Source organism: Vicugna pacos, chromosome 12, assembly GCF_048564905.1.
Source record: "Vicugna pacos chromosome 12, VicPac4, whole genome shotgun sequence".
Lineage (NCBI taxonomy): Eukaryota > Metazoa > Chordata > Mammalia > Artiodactyla > Camelidae > Vicugna > Vicugna pacos.
In genome coordinates, this window is record NC_132998.1 from 26938575 (window position 1) to 26952946 (window position 14372).

General features: G+C 43.6%; 1 protein-coding gene across 5 annotated transcripts in view; it reads right to left on the reverse strand.

The window, feature by feature from the left end:
- The window catches only part of RFX4 (regulatory factor X4), a 130750-nt gene that overhangs the window by 37825 nt on the left and 78553 nt on the right, over positions 1-14372 (reverse strand). For all 5 annotated transcript variants that reach the window (XM_031683158.2, XM_072973069.1, XM_072973068.1 and 2 more), the window contains 3 exons: positions 9348-9448; positions 7297-7355; positions 1714-1858 (listed from right to left, as the gene is read on the reverse strand). In XM_031683158.2, coding sequence (XP_031539018.1) covers positions 1714-1858; positions 7297-7355; positions 9348-9448 — 305 coding nt within the window. The remainder of the gene's footprint in view (positions 1-1713; positions 1859-7296; positions 7356-9347; positions 9449-14372) is intronic.

Here is a 14372-nt window from a genome sequence, read left to right on the forward strand (position 1 = left end):
AGAATAAAATCACAGACTTAAAGGGCAATACACTGCTCCCAGCCCAAGAGAGCATGAAAAGAAAGCCCCCAAAGGTTCTCTTTTGGAGAGGCAGCGGTAATCTCTGTTCTGCTCCAGCAAAGTCTCAAAGCCTGGTCCCTAAAACAAGCAATGGTGACTGTATTTTTCCCTATGAGTCTAGGTCACATTGTCTTCCACCATGGAAGGTGCTGATGGGAGAAGAGAGGTAAATCTAATGCTGATAGGAGTGGTTAGGAAGTTGGATCACTCTGGGTTTCCACCCATCTGTTTAGTCCTGCACAAACACTGCCTCACCCTATGTGAGGCCTGGGGGACACTGCCATCAGGGGTATAGCTAGCACTGTTAGGGTGCTTATAGCCATGCTTTCCATTGCCTTCTTGAAGGAAAAACAGAACAGAGAGCATGACTGTAAGAACTTGGAAAAATCCTAGAATCTCTAAAGCTTGTCCACATCTCAGTAGTTTTGTCTCCTCTGGTCATGCACTAGTGCAGGTTAGTGACACCGAAACTAGACCTAGGTTCCAGGTCCAGCTCTCCTACCTTGGGAAAGGTTCACCAGCTCTCTGAGGCTTTTCTCATCTGAAATATGAGGGTGATAAGTGAATCTTCCCCACAGGGCTGATGTAGAGATGTAGCTCTGGGGTCATCAGGAAAGAAGCCTCAGGGAAGGTCCACATGGTCCAACGTTTCAGTTGCTCCATTTGCTTTTAAAAAGAGGTCTCTAATAGGAACATCTTAGGGAACTTTATTTGCTTATAAAGGTGACATAAGGGACTGGGGGCTCTGAGAGGAGTAGGCCCCTTTTCTCGGGGAGACAGCAACTCTGCAGCTTCCTGAATGTCACTATTAGGGTCATGGGCCTCACCCATTCAGAAGGTGAGAGCACAGCAGCCGCCAGAGCTCCCACCTCTAGACAATCTCAGCACCGACCCTTCCCAGAGCTGATGGTGGGAGTGCAGACTCACCCTCCGTCCCTGCACTCCCTTTCCCCCAGAGACATGAGAAAAGAAGGCTGAACAAAGTAAGACAGTAGCCAAGAGACTCTGGTCTAGGGGATTCCCCAGGCAGAGGCTGTAACGGGCTGTTGAGGAAGAACAGAGCTGTGCTGAGGATGGTGGTGTTTTCTGGCCCTCTTATGACCTCTGCTGCTAAGAACAGCAACCCAAACACATCAGGATGATACTTGGAGCAGTATTTCCAGTCTCCGTTCACAGGGGCATGAACATGTGTTTGCAGAAGTAAATCAACATCCCCCTACTCAATCATCTACTATGATTGAGAGATTCACCTGCCAACAGGTGGGCTGACTCCCATGACCCTCCACTGAAAAGCAGGCAGCATGTCCACTTGCCTCCAGGCTGTCATACACTGAGAGAGGCAGCAAGCTTCTGTCCTTATTTGTTGATGCCACCTAGGGAACTGTGCTCGGCATTAAGAGTCACGAGTGGGGCCTTTTGCCTGACACTGTGTGCTGCCAAATACCCCAGAACCCATTTTCCCCAGCAATGCTGACTCAAGTCCTCGTAAATGAACTAGTCCCTCCATCTGGGCCGACCCATTTAACATGAACAACAAGAGGCATGGGGTCCCAGGGAGAAGGACAGGGTGGGAATGCCACTTAATTATTCACCAGGATACTCCTTTCTTTTTAAAACAAATAGAAAGACACACTGCCTGGTAGAGCATCTTACACTGGATAATGAGTTTCCGGTGCTCATCACGAGAGTCTTCCATGGTGTAAAGGGTTTGCTTGGTGATGCTGTTGAGGTCCACATTCCTCCAGTCTTCCAGCATTTGGAATGTGATGTCTGCACTGTGGATCACTGTGCGAGATGCCTATAATACAATCCAATCAACTCATTAGTTCATGGGTTGTTAGGTTAAAACCCTCCCTGTGTTTTCTTTTCGTCCTTTTCAATGAATCTGCCTATGGTATCTTGCAAACTACTTTGTAATTTCAGGAAATCAGTAGATGAGTCTGTAACTCAGAAGATTTGTATACTGCTTTCTCTGAGGCTCTCTCTCACATCTCTCTTTATAAGAAACTACTCCATGAAGGCCTGGTCGAGACCAAACCTGCTGTTCCCAGCCCCTTTGGTCTTGACCCCACGGAACAATGGGATGAAGCCCAGAGATCTGTCAGCCTCCTGGTGTGAGTGTGTGGGGTAAGAGCTCTGTGCTTAATAACCTGTGTGTCTCTAGTGCCTGAGAAGCAACAGACTTAGATCTAGGAATGGTCCTGCTACCCTTGGGCCTATGATAGATTTAACCCTAGAAATTTTACAATGTGTATTTTTCATATTAAATGCATTCTGAAGTGGTTTATGGTCTAGCTTCCTGGTTTTGCTTTTTTATTTTTTATGTAACTATAATGATTAAAACAAATATGAATATTTGAGATAGAAGAAAAGGGAAACTCTTCCTTACGACTCAGTGGTTTATTAATGTCTATGTGAGTGTGTATGTGTGTGTGTGTTTAACCAATGGCTTCTTGAGCAAACCCTCATTAGCAGAACTTAAATATGCAAGCTGGAACAATACTTAGAATCAAGTTGGAACAATACTGATAAAAGCAAAGAAAAACATTTCCAGAATCATTTCCTTTACTTGCATGTTTTCAAAAACGTCTTTGGTAAAATGAAACAAGATCTTAAAGACACATGGACATTATTAGGCTCCTAATGCTTGTGAATTTCCAATCAAAGGTAAATACTGACAACCCCTTTCACATCTAGACTGTCCAAACACAGGTAAAATATTACTTAAATCACTGCAGAACTCTTTGCAGGTCATAGAGGCCCAGAATATACAAATATATGAAAAATGAGTTGTGTCGGTCTCTAATGATAATGAAAAGAACTGAATGTAAAGGTCTAAGATTCTGGATTCAAATATACTTAGTTCAAATTCTGGCCTTGCTGCTGACCGTTGATTGACTTGGGCGGGCAAGCAGATTAACCTGTCTCTTGATCTATAAAATGGAGACGTAATAGTACTTATCTCTTAAAGAGGGCCACTGTTGAGGATTCCTTGCACTAATTTTGAAAGGTACATAGTTCAGGAAGCAAGAGCTCAATAAACAAAGCCACTGTCATGCAGGTTGGTTCTCTCAGCTGTGATTGCACTGACACCTCAGGGCCTTTGCACAGGGTGCTCCTGCCACAGGAATATTCTTCTCTCACCCTGCCCCAGCCACGCTGCCATCATGTGTGCACCAACTTAAACACAGCACCTATGGAGAGGCCTTCTCTAATCATCTTATCTAAATAGGACCTAAATGCCCCATTATCCTCTATTCTCATTCTCTTTCCTTCATAACATTAATCACTTTTTTTTTCCTGTGGAGGACAAGTACCACTAAGCATAAGGGTCTGACACACAGTAGGAACTCAAAAGATGTTGTGGAATGAATGCCTCAGATATGAACGCCAAGTCGCTTGCTTAGTATATCCAAAAGGGCCTGAATATCTGGCCCTTGGGTTTAAGCACCTGGAGGTGAGTTTTGGGCTAGATGTTGTATAGTCTGACTTGCCTTGCGTGTGTTTAGGAAAGCTTGCTGGGATATTAGCTAAGATGTTTCATGGTGTTTCATTCCCAGCACTAATCCCCGTCCTTTGGCTAATCCAAGAATATGTCTCATAATTGTCCAGTGAAGATGAAAAATTAGTAACTGCTGATTAAATTACGCACTGTCTGTGTGGGAAGTGGAGTGTGTGTGTGCGCGTGTGCAGGTGGTTCTACAGCCGCCTTCTGTGTACATGTAGGTAAAAGCCTGTGATGCTCATACATGTACATTAAAGGGTCAAAGACCCTCTTAAAGTATGTCTATCCTATCTGTATTCTAAATCCATGTCTAGTTCCCTAATATGACCAAAGACCAGCTCTTCCAAGCTAGGGAAAAGAACCACAATACATGCACTCTCAGAAATATGTCAGTGTTTCTTTATTTTGCTAATATTCACTTTCTTTCCTGAATCTCATTAATCTGTGAGGCTCTTCCCAATCCCAGAACAATGCCCAGGTGTGGCCTCTGTAACAGCATGAATGTGGAAGAGTTTCCCTCTGGTTTCCAAGTAACCCTCTGTGCCATTTGTGCCAGGGGCAGGGCTGGAACAGGGAGGTTTGTGTGGGTGTAGTTGTACACTTTTTGGTTCCCGGCCTGGAGGCTTCCTTCAGGCCACTCTAACTAGAGACCTCTCCCTCCTCCTCTGACCTTGAATAACTAGCATCAACCCAGAACCAACAGTATAAGGGAGAGGTTACAAACCCAAACACAGACAGAAGGCAGGCAGGTGACATACGTGAGTGAGGTGGGCCAAGTGTAAGAGAAAGCAGGGGTGATAAGGAGGACACTGCCTGCTGGAGAGCAGCTCATCCCAGCCAGCTGAGGACCGCCCTGGGGAAATGGAGCTGTGGGGTTGCCAGCTTTCAGCGTTTTTCTACAGAAAATTTGGGTGTTTAGTTGTCATCTCCTAGTTTTAACTGTATTAAGTGAAAAAAAAATTTTTGGAACATATGCCAATCAAACAAAAATAACCTCACACATCTGAGGGCCAAATCTGACCTGCAGCCACCAGTTTGTCCCCTTTGTTTTAAGGTCCTTACTATTTTAATGAATGTTAATGGGCTGCCTTTAAAATAGCACCCAAAGTAATAAAATGCCTAGGAATAAATCTAACCAAGGAGGTGAAAGAATTATACACAGAAAACTATAAACCACTGATGAAGGAAATTAAAGAAGACTTTAAAAAATGGAAAGATATCCCATGCTCTTGGATTGGAAGAATCAATATTGTTAAAATGGTCACATTGCCCAAGGCAATCTACAGATTTCATGCAATCCCTATCAAATTACCCAGGACATATTTCACAGAACTAGAACAAATCATAAGAAAATTTATATGGAACCATCAAACACCTAGAATTGCCAAAGCATTACTGAACAGAAATAAAGAGGTTGGAGGAATAACTCTCCCAGACTTCAGGCAATACTATAAAGCCACAGTCATCAAGACAGCATGGTATTGGTACAAAAACAGACATATAGACCAATGGAACAGAACAGAGAGTCCAGAAATGAACCCACAAACTTTTGGTCAACTAATCTTCGACAAAGGAGGCAAGAATATACAATGGAATAAAGACAGTCTCTTCAGCAAGTGGTGTTGGGAAAACTGGACAGCAGCATGTAAATCAATGAAGCTAGAACACTCCCTTACACCATACACCAAAATAAACTCAAAATGTATCAAAGACTTACACATAAGACAAGATACAATAAACCTCCTAGAAGAAAACATAGGCAAAACATTATCTGACATACATCTCAAAAATGTTCTCTGAGAACAGTCTATTCAAGCACTAGAAATAAAAGCAAGAATAAACAAATGGGACCTAATTAAACTTACAAGCTCTTGCATAGCAAAGGAAACTATAAGCAAAACAAAATGACAAACTACAGAATGGGAGAAAATCTTTGCAAATGAAATTGACAAAGGCTTGATCTCCAGAATATAAAAGCAGCTCATATGACTTAATAAGAAACAACCAAACAACCCAATCCAAAAATGGGCAAAAGACCTAAAAAGCAATTCTCCAAGGAAGACATACAAATGATCAAAAAGCACATGGAAAAATGCTCAATATCACTAATTATCAGAGAAATGCAAATCAAAACTACAATGAGGTATCACCTCACACCAGTCAGAATGGCCGTCATTCAAAAATCCACAAATGACAAATGCTGGAGAGGCTGTGGAGAAAAGGGAACCCTCCTACACTGCTGGTGGGAATGTAGTTTGGTGCAGCCACTGTGGAAAACAGTATGGAGATTCCTCAAAAGACTAGGAATAGACTTACCATATGACCCAGGAATCCCGCTCCTGGACATATATCCAGAAGGAACCCTACTTCAAAATGACACCTGCACCCCAATGTTCATAGCAGCACCATTTACAATAGCCAAGACATGGAAACAGCCTAAATGTCCATCAACAGTTGACTGGATAAAGAAGAGGTGGTATATTTATACAATGGAATACTACTCAGCCATAAAAACCGACAACACCATTTGCAGCAACATGGATGCTCCTGGAGAATGTCATTCTAAGTGAAGCCAGAAAGAGAAAGAAAAATACCATATGAGATCGCTCATATGTGGAATCTAAAAACAAAACAAAACAAAACAAAGCATAAATACAAAACAGAAATAGACTCATAGACATAAAATACAAACTTGGTGGTTGCCAAGGGGGCGGAGGGTGGCAAGGGATAGACAGGATTTCAAAATTGTAGAACAGATAAACAAGATTATACTGTATAGCACAGAGAAATATACACAAGATCTTATGGTAGCTCACAGAGAAAAAAATGTGACAATGAATATACATATGTTCATGTATAACTGAAAAATTGTGCTCTACACTGGAATTTGACACATTGTAAAATGATTATAAATCAACAAAAAATGTTAAAAAACAAAACAAAAACAAAACAAAAAACAAAAAACAAAAATAACCTCACACATCTGAGGGCGAAATCTGACCTGCAGCCACTAGTTTGTCCCCTTTGATTTAAGGTTCTTACTAGTTTAATGAATGTTAATGGGCTGCCTTAACAGACTTAGGTTCTCTTCCTTGAAGTGTAAAATTAACAGAAACGCAAAAATTTATATCTTCCGTTAGAACTACAGAGCTGTAGTGGGATCTTCCACTTTCACTGTATATACTTCTATTAGTTTTAATTTTTTTAATAGTAAGCACATGTCACTTTCGTGCTAAAAAGAACAGAAATCTGGAAATAAAAAACAGGTGGTTTTGCATCCCACAGGCTATATCTGACAGTAGCTGGAGGCATTCTTGACTGTCACAACCCAGGTAGTCCTCGGGGGTGGGTAGTCTCACTGGTATCTAGTGGATAGAGGCCAGGGATGCTACTAAACATCTACAACACACACGCCTCCCTGCAACAAAGAATTGTCCAGCCCCAAATGGCAACAGTGGCTGAGAAACCCCAATGCACTTAAGTGAAACACAAACTTGTGGACCTAGAACATATCTGAAAGGTTAAGGGGCAACTAACGTCAGAAAGCATTTTGTATGTTAGCTGAAAACTAATGATTGGCTGACATTTCTATTTCTTACCTGTAGATATTAAAGATAATAGCGAGAGTGTATTATTAAATAGCCACACCCTGACAGATCCTCCCCAGAGTTACTGTGGATTTGCCCCTCATTTGCAATGATTTACCAGTAGATAGAACATAGGACAGCTACCTGGCAAAGGTGATTTAGTGATGTCTGCCGTCTCAGAATTTGGGAAAATCTTCTCGACACTGCAAGAAGAAAAGAATGAGTGTGAAATATTTGCATTCTTTGTGGCCTCTCTGCAGGCAGATTTCAAGAAGTACCTTCCTTATTGTTTAACTTTGTCTCACTGTCCAGCACCATTTTCTGCACCCACTGGCAAAACCCGGCGTTTGATTCTTTGTTCTCCCATTCGGACAGCTGTTTCCTAAAATGGTGATATTTGCAGTACATATTTCAGAGTTGCCCACACACCACACTGGCAGGTGTGAGAAACTGTGACGTCAATCAACCGTGAGTAAGAGCAATTATTTACTTGTCTTTCATTTCGCTAATTGCAAGCTCAATCACTTCTTCCTACAAATAACTGCAGAAATCAAGTGGAAGCTTTGAAAAAGGCCGTTTAAAAAGTAGTATCTCTACTAGGAAACCTTGATTGAGCCTTAGTGGTGTGTGGCGTTTGGTGTTGCTTCTAGGATGGAACCCTGGGCAGCACCTTGAATGTGGCTTTGCATTCATAATCTGTCATTTTTATCCAACGATCTCCATGACCTATTGTGTGTTCTGATGATCTTGTGCCCTTGGTTGACATAACAGGCTGATGCTTTGAAGTCGGGTGATCTCTTATCTGTAGATTTAGAAGTAGACAGGCCATGTGCCAGCCTAAGGTCTTCATCCTTACAGAGTCATTCGGAGTGCTGTCTGTCTCCATTCCTTGCACGTTCTTGAAGTGCACCCCCAAGGCTTCCTGAGAAGAGCGGTTACCTAGGGGCACCCACAGGTGGCAGGTCCAACAAACCTCCTAGCAGCAGACTTTCAACAGGTCTGTTTTGCCAGCGTAATTAATGTGCGGGGCATTCTTCTCATTAATTTCTGAACTGGTCAAGAAACAGAAATTTCCCTGGGATTATTCTAATTTGTACTCAGAGCCAGCTTGGTTTGAAAAATAAGGCATGGGGTAGAGGAACAGGGGGGTAGAATGGGGGGACAGATGAACTTCTAATTTTCCAGGCCGATCAATCGTTAATCCTTCTCCTTAATTACTTTTTCTTTAACTTTGTGATGTGGAATTTAGTGCTCATGAAAAGAAAAGAACTGAGAACCGTGAAATAAAGCAGGCTTTATCAATAGGTGATGGGCACTGCAGGCGGCCTCAAAGCACGTCTGAAAGGGCCCCCTGTGCCTGTGGAGAGAGGGTAATTTGATCTCCTTCATTTTCCTTGCTGGCACTTATTTTGGGCAAGAATGGCAAGCTGTATTCAAACGGGGCTTTAAGAAACATATATCTTAAAAGTTTGTTTTGCTTAAAATCATTTCATCTCTGTTTAATAGCACGTGTCTTCCCACAAGTACAAACGCATCGAGACAGAGAAACAGGACCAGTTTTCTCAGGCAAAACAAACACTGGGGAATGAGTGCTGATGCTCAGCAGAGAAAAGATTCATGAAGTATTAATTTTGCTTTCTCATTAGGCAGAGAATTAAATATGGCAAGCCCTGAAGCCATTTTCTGTCTTCTGCTACCCCCCATTTTGTGGGCAGGAGCTTTGGGGAAATCTCAGGTTTGAGTCAGACAGATTTGAGTTTGACTCCTGGCCCTTAGTTACCAGTTGTGTGGCTTTGGGAAAGTTTCTTTGCCTCTGGGAGCCTCATCTGTAGAACAGGAATACTGCTTCCTATGTCACAGGGGTGGGTGAGGATTAAATGGGATAAGGAGCATGGCAGTGATGAGCAGAAACTTTGGCCCCAGAGAGACAGACCTGGGGGCCAATCCTGTCTCTGCTGCTTACTCCCTCTCTAAGCCTGTTTCATTTTCTGTACAGGAGAGGTGTGCCATCCATCATAAACATTTTGTGAGGATTAAATAAGTTAATGCATGGAAAGTGCTAAGCATAATACTTGGTGTTTTGTAGGCATCAGTAAACAGTAGCTGTTACTATTATTTTATTAACAACCTACATAAAATGCTTGGCACTAAAATGTTATCCTTCCTCTCACTCTGCTCCCAAACTCAGTACTTACATTCAAACTTGATGTTTCGCAAATTTTCTGGGAGGTCGTGGAGAGCCACTTTTAGCCATTCATCCAGCTGCTTGGCAAACTTTCGGATCACCTGAGTTAAGCTAGAAAGAGAAATGACACGTGTTAAGCACCTCATGTGTTACCCAGTCCTCCCAGAAGGCCCTTACAGAGTCTTATTCCTCTGCTTATGTTCTGGCTGCAACTATTAAGTGCCACTGACAGCAGCAACCTCAGGGACAGAGCTGGCAGCTCAAGCCCTGAGGAGCACTGCTGGGTCTGAGAAGGGTGCGGACAGAATGTGCTCTGGTGCCAACGCTGGTCGACGAGGGAGATACAGAACACACAAGAGTGGGGGAAAGCCCACTGCAAGGCTTGACGGCATCCAGAACTCCTCCTGAGAGCAAAACACCAACCTTCGTGTCTTTGAAGAGGCTTGTGGGAGGGATGATGACAGTGGGCGGCGGGCCTGAGAGGGCCATTTTACAATTGGCCTGTCCTCCTCATGCTGCCTAGTCTTTCTGAGCTCCCCAGCCAGGCAGGAGCCTCATCTGCAGCATATCACCATGTCTGCCCGCCCAGCCCGGGCTCAGGCTTACTGAACTGCTTGCCTCTTGGCAGGAACTCGGAAGCAACAGCCTATTTTTAAACTGGCAAACAACCCTGACAAGGACCTTGAAACCATGTCAGATTTGGAAAGTCAAGGACTATTTGGGGGCAGGAGGTGGAAGAGGGGCCGAAGAGGTGAAGGGTTGAGAGGGCAGTCAGTTGCAATACGAGTTGGGGATTTAGAGTTGAGCACCATTTGCAGGCTCTCACTACCTGAAACAGCTGCTCATAGTCCTAGGTCTAGGGTCCTCCATGAGGTCCTCCTTAGTCATACCAGCCACAGGGACCTCTTCCCGTGCTGACCATCCACACCATCTTTGCCTTCCACCAACACTGCCTACCCTGCCCTTGTTCAGTCTCTCACTGATTCTCCCCTAAGCTGGGCAGTTCTAGTGTGTTTCTCTGCTCACTCACTCTTTCCTTTTCCATGACTAATTCCAACCTTCTCCATGGCCCTCACACTTCCAATCCCCCAACTCCCCCCTCTCCACCAGCAGGTGGCATCACTTACTCCTTCTCAGGGAAAACAAGCCCCCAAAGAAGTCAGTATTCCACCATCTGCCTTCTTGGTGGATCAGGCAGACAGACAGCGCCATCTCTTCCCCTCCTGCCTTCTTAGGAACCTTCCATTACTGACTGCTGCTTCTCCTGTATATTCCACCCTTTCTTCTCTCTTGATCATTCCTCTCATCACTGTAATGTGTTCAAGAATGTCTCACCTTGAAAACAAAAAACCCTCTTACTTCTCTCTTTCTTCCACTTCACAGACATGCTTCTGCAGACGTCTCTAGACTCTCTGGCTCCTCTACCTCACCTCCCACTCACTTCTCACCTCACTCCTGTCCCTCAGCCTACACAACTCCCACCCAGGCAGCAAACTCCATCTGTGACACAAACCCAGTGGACTCATGCTGGTCCTCATCTTGCTTGACATCTTGCAGCATTTGGCTGTTAGCTCTCTCTGCCTTTTGGAAACATTTGCTTCCCTTAGCATTTTTGACCTCTCCATCTTCTAGCTACTTCTCCTCAGTCACAAAGCTTAGCCCCCTCTACCTGGCCATTACTTGTCCTTCAGTTCTTACAAGTCTAGTCCTGGGCCCTCTCTTAGCAAGTCGTGTTCCTTCCCTGGAGAGTTTCTCCATGCCCACAGCTCCAGGCACCATCTACACGCACTTTCATTTCTCGGGAGCAGAGGACTTCACAACTCCAGGCCAACTGTATGCAGGCCCCTTTTGAAGGATACCACCATTTCGAAACCCCAAAGGCCCATCAAACTCGACGTGTCCAAACTGAATTCAACATTTCCTTGTTAGATCTGGTCTTTTCTTGTGTTCCCTATTTCAGTGTGACCTCTACTGGCCGTGAATTTTTGTTTCCAATGTTTTTATTATGAAAAATTTCAAGCCTCCAAGTACCCATGACCCAGCATCAACAATTAGCAATACTCTTTCTTTTCTAGAGCACTTTAAGCAAATTCAAGATGTTATAACATTTCACCCCTAAAAGCTTAGTATGCATATCTGACAAGTTTTAAATGTGTATTTACATATGTACACACATACACAAACATTCAAAATCACCATGCCATTGTTATACCTCACAGAATGAACAGTAATTCCTTAATATTATCTAACATCCAGTCTGTAGTCAAATTTCTCTCTTTCTCTCAGAGACATCTTTTAGTTTGTCTGAATGAGGATTCAAACAAAGCCAACCCATTGCATACTATATATAACATTCTATTCCTTAAGTCTTTAAAACAAACTCTATTTCAGGCCGTTGGTTTATTGGCAACATCGTGTTACTTGTTCTCTGGAATATCCCACATTCTGATTTGGTTGATTTCTTCCTCATAGTGCCATTTAACTGTTCACCTATGCTGTGTGCTTCCTGTAAACCAGCATTTAGGTCTAAAGACTTGATTAAATTCAGTTACAATTTTTTTAAGCAAGAAAACCTCGTAGGTGGTCCCTGTGCATTGCGTCATGAGGCTTATGATGTCTGGTTGTTCCTCTATTTGGGGATCTAGTTTTGAGAGTTAAATAGTCTTTCTTTCCATTACCAAGTACTGCAGAGTTTATCTCCAGGTTACCTCTCAACCTCATCCAGTTTTCTCCTTACTTACCACAGCATCTCTCACCTGGGCCACCACAGTAGATTCTAAAGAGTCTACCCTGCCCTGCTCACCTCCCCACCTCCACCCCATCTTCTATGTTGTAAGAGGGATTTTTTCTAAAACACTTGCAATTCTCATTATTTCACCTTCTGATTAAAACTGTCCAATGCCTTTACATTATTCTTAGGATAGAAATCAAAATCCTCACATGACCCCCAAGACTCATAATCTAGCCTTGCTTTCTTCTCCAGCTTCATCTTGCACTTTTTTCCTTCATCAACGTTTCAGCTCCAGTAGCCTCCATCTATCTCGTCAGGGCCTCTGCCCTTAGCATCCTTCAATGCAAGAGCATCTCACCCCTCTTCACCTATTCAATTCCTCCTCAACTATCTGATCTCAGACTAGACATTACTTCCACAGGAAAACCTTCTCTAAAGCCCCCTAGGCTAGCTCAGAGCCCCCAGTATTCTTGAAGGGCCCTATAGTTGTGATGGTTTGTTACTATATGCTAGCTTGTGTGACTGTCTGATTAATGTCCATCTTTCCCACTATACGCTCCATGTAGAGGTCAGAGACTGTCTATTTTGCTTCTCACTGTATCCTTAGTACCTAGCATAGTGCCAGACACCTAGTAGGCACATAAGAAAAGTTTGTTCAGTGAAATAAATGAATGAGTGGCTCTCAATCCCCAATTGGACGGACCTCAGATGTTTCCCACAAGATCCTACACAAACTGTTTCCCCTTTTTATCTCAGACCTCAGCTCCTCCTATTTTTCCCTAGCTTAGTCCATTCCCTCAGCACCAGCCCCCTTTCTGTTTCTCCAGGCCTTTGCCCTTCTTGCCAGGGCCTCTACACTTGCTGTTCCCTCTGCCTGGAAAGCTCCTGCCCAGACAGTGGCATGGATCCCTCCTTACCAACTTCAAGAGTCTGTTCAAGTGCTGACTACAGTACTGATCATCCCTGGTCTCCCCACTCTCAGCTCCTCCTACTATCTCAACATGCTTGATCCTGCCATATGTTTTAAATAGATTACTCTGGTTTCTGTGATGAAAATCAACTACCAGAAGGCAGGACAGAACAGGGAGATCTATTCAGAGGTTACTGCAATAATCCAGGCAAGAGAGTAGCCTAGATGAAGGTGGTAACAGTGGAGATGTGTGATATGGTCAGAGTAAAATATTTTAAAGTCAGAATCAATAGGATTTCTTGGTGAGTGGATGTGAGTGTATCAGGGAAGAATGGAGTCAAGTATCTCTTCCCCCCCAAAAAAGGGGTATCTGCATCCCCCATGCCTAGGAGAGTGCCTGATACACAGGAGGTGCTTAATAAATGTTGACTACTGAGTGAACCAAAAGTACCACATGTGTAATAAAGCCAAAGTTCAAAAACAGTATCTGTTATTAGCACACTGGGTCCAACTTCTAAGTAAAAGACTTCTCAGAATATTTGACTGCTATTGGCAGAGGTCAAAATTCACAGGAGTGCCAGGAGTGACTGTTTTATGGCTGTCGGACCATTAGGAGGGTGGCTGGTAGTCCTCCACCCAAGACACGTTGGCCACAGGCATTACTCGGAGCTGGAATGGGGGAGCCGGCTTTTGTGTGGGAGCAGGAAGTAAGCAACAGGACCACTGATGAGGCCTCTCACTTCATGCAGTTGTTTGATTTCATTAAGCTGAAGAAAACTGGAATTGGGAGGGATTCACTCAGAAAGGATTCTATTTTAGGACTCAGACTTGGGGTTGCTAGACTTTCAGGAGTAACCTAAACATTTCAGCTACTCTGCTCTAGTCACTAATGAGCAGGTGAGGACTGGCCTCCTGATCACCTAGTTTAAGAGACAGCTCCCAGCCTGCTCCACCTTTCTGTAGCATCAGATGATGTGATGCTGAACAACACCCCGTCTTCCTGACATCTCTCCTCCAATGGATGGTGTACACCCTGCAGCCTGATCTCCTCCTGCTGACTGGTCCTCATTTCACTTTCTTGGCTCTTCTGCCTCCATTTTACTCCCCAAGTGTGTGACATACATTCTCCTCTCTTCTGTGCACACGATTACCATATCTACAACTCCAGCTTCAGCCCTTCTCCTGCATCTTAATTCCACATTTGTACGTCCCTGAATGACCTCCAACAGTAATGCTAGTACAACAGCAAAAGCAGTGATCAGAGCAGCTACCTTTTAATAAGTGTAATGTGCCAAGCATTATACACTTCACCCACATTTTCTTATTTCATCCTCACATCAACCCTATGAAGTATGTACTATTGTTAGTCCCAGCAGAAAGGTGAGAAACTGAGG